The 1,587-nt window shown below is 38.4% G+C and overlaps 2 protein-coding genes across 2 annotated transcripts in view; one reads left to right on the top strand and one right to left on the bottom strand.

Annotated features, from left to right (window-relative positions):
* Positions 1-150: 150 nt before the first annotated feature.
* LOC117168425 (probable polyamine oxidase 5) lies at positions 151-817 on the bottom strand. The gene is made up of 2 exons (XM_033354066.1): positions 709-817; positions 151-363 (listed from the first exon to the last, which is right to left on the bottom strand). The coding sequence occupies exons 1-2, from the start codon at positions 763-765 to the stop codon at positions 229-231; spliced, it is 192 nt and encodes a 63-aa protein (XP_033209957.1). The 5' UTR covers positions 766-817; the 3' UTR covers positions 151-228.
* A 535-nt stretch (positions 818-1,352) lies between these two features.
* The window catches only part of LOC117182643 (spermine oxidase-like), a 5,571-nt gene continuing 5,336 nt past the window's right edge, over positions 1,353-1,587 (top strand). The window contains exon 1 of the mRNA XM_033375744.1: positions 1,353-1,377. Within this exon, the coding sequence (XP_033231635.1) occupies positions 1,353-1,377 (25 nt within the window). The remainder of the gene's footprint in view (positions 1,378-1,587) is intronic.

Here is a 1,587-nt window from a genome sequence, read left to right as displayed (position 1 = left end):
TCCACGAGTGATTCCAGGACTACACACACACACACACACACATATATCAATCAAATGGCCATCACGGGTATACGGGCGAGTAGGGGGCACCATGTTTCTATCAACTGATATTTTTAATGCATTGTGACTCTCTATTTCTCTCTGCTGAAGCATTCTCCAAAGTATTAGGCGGAAGGTAATTGGTCGCAAAAAACTGCCGCTGGCTCCCGGACTATAATGGAAAGATTCTCAATTACTTTCCTTTTCAACATGATAACGTAAAAACACGTTGGCTTGTTTCACTCCAGTGTCGTAGGCCCCGTGAGTCGTAGAATAAAAATGTTCGTGTGTGCCTTCTCCAGCTAACATAATTATAGGCACCCGCTGAAAAAAATACATTCAACAATGTTAACTGTAAAATAGAAATTTTTTGCAGTAGAACTAGTTGAAAAATGTGCAGTATCCAAAATTCTAAGGATTACCCTTTTTCTGCAAACATGTGTAATTTTGTCTGGTGTTTGGTTACACCCCTCCCCCATAAAAATATAGTTAGTAGTAAGATAGTCAGGTTCGACGAGGTTTGTCTCCAAACCTCATGATGGTAAAGTGTTCTCTCAGTCGGCAGGGTCTCGTAAGCATCCCCACTACTTTACTTTTTTCCATGTTCAAAAGTTTAATAGTCTTCTTAGCACATTTACCATATATGATATTCATAGAATGGCCATTTACCAAGGGCTCTTTCGCCGATGTATACGAGATACTGCAGTTGGATTGCGGACCAATCATGGGCTGTGAAGATCTTATCTGAGCCAGCGGATCTGCTTTCTCACCTTCAAAATCTTCATGGCCGGGAACTTTGATCAGACTTAACCAGTTTTTACCAGAAACCTTAAGAGGATCTTAAAGGCGACTCCAGACTAATCTGGAAGTAAACTCTTCATATTTAAAAGCCTTAATGGGATTTATTAGAGTTACATAGCGGGATACAGGTTTCCGGCCGTACTTTTGAATATTTTTCTCTAATTTTTAGCATGTGTCATCTAAATATTATTATATTTTTCTAGATAGAGCTGATTTTTCGGAAAAAATGTTTATATCTTGTATAATAATCAAAAAGGAAAGAACAATAGCAGTGGCGCTCAGTGTTAGCTGCGTGTTCATTTTCATCGCATGTCTATCGACCCTTGTCGTACACCACGAGGCAGACAGCCCGGAGCGCGTCGGATTACTCAGTACGAATAACCCTTTCATTGTGATGAGATGCAGGAGGGTTACAAGAACTAAAATTTGAAAGCATGGCTTGATTCAATTTTAAATGCCAGAATTAGTTTATTCGTATAATTGGAAGAAAGAGAAAAGAAGATTACTGAAAAATGGTTAATGTTTGCACTACTAATGGCAATGTTAAAATGTATACAAAAAAGTAGCTGTACCGAAAATTTAACACCTAATTCCTCAATCTTAATTATAAGCAATCAATAAAAAAACTAATGATTAACAACTGTTATTACCAGGTGTATACATATGAAACCGGTATTGTCATCTAGCGGCCAGTAGGCACACTTGTAGGCACTGTCGGAACTTACCATTTGTGCTAATTGGCGTATT

Source organism: Belonocnema kinseyi, chromosome 2 (assembly GCF_010883055.1).
Source record: "Belonocnema kinseyi isolate 2016_QV_RU_SX_M_011 chromosome 2, B_treatae_v1, whole genome shotgun sequence".
NCBI classification, from domain to species: domain Eukaryota; kingdom Metazoa; phylum Arthropoda; class Insecta; order Hymenoptera; family Cynipidae; genus Belonocnema; species Belonocnema kinseyi.
Note: the sequence above shows the minus strand (reverse complement) of the source record. Positions and strands in the feature narration are given on the sequence as shown.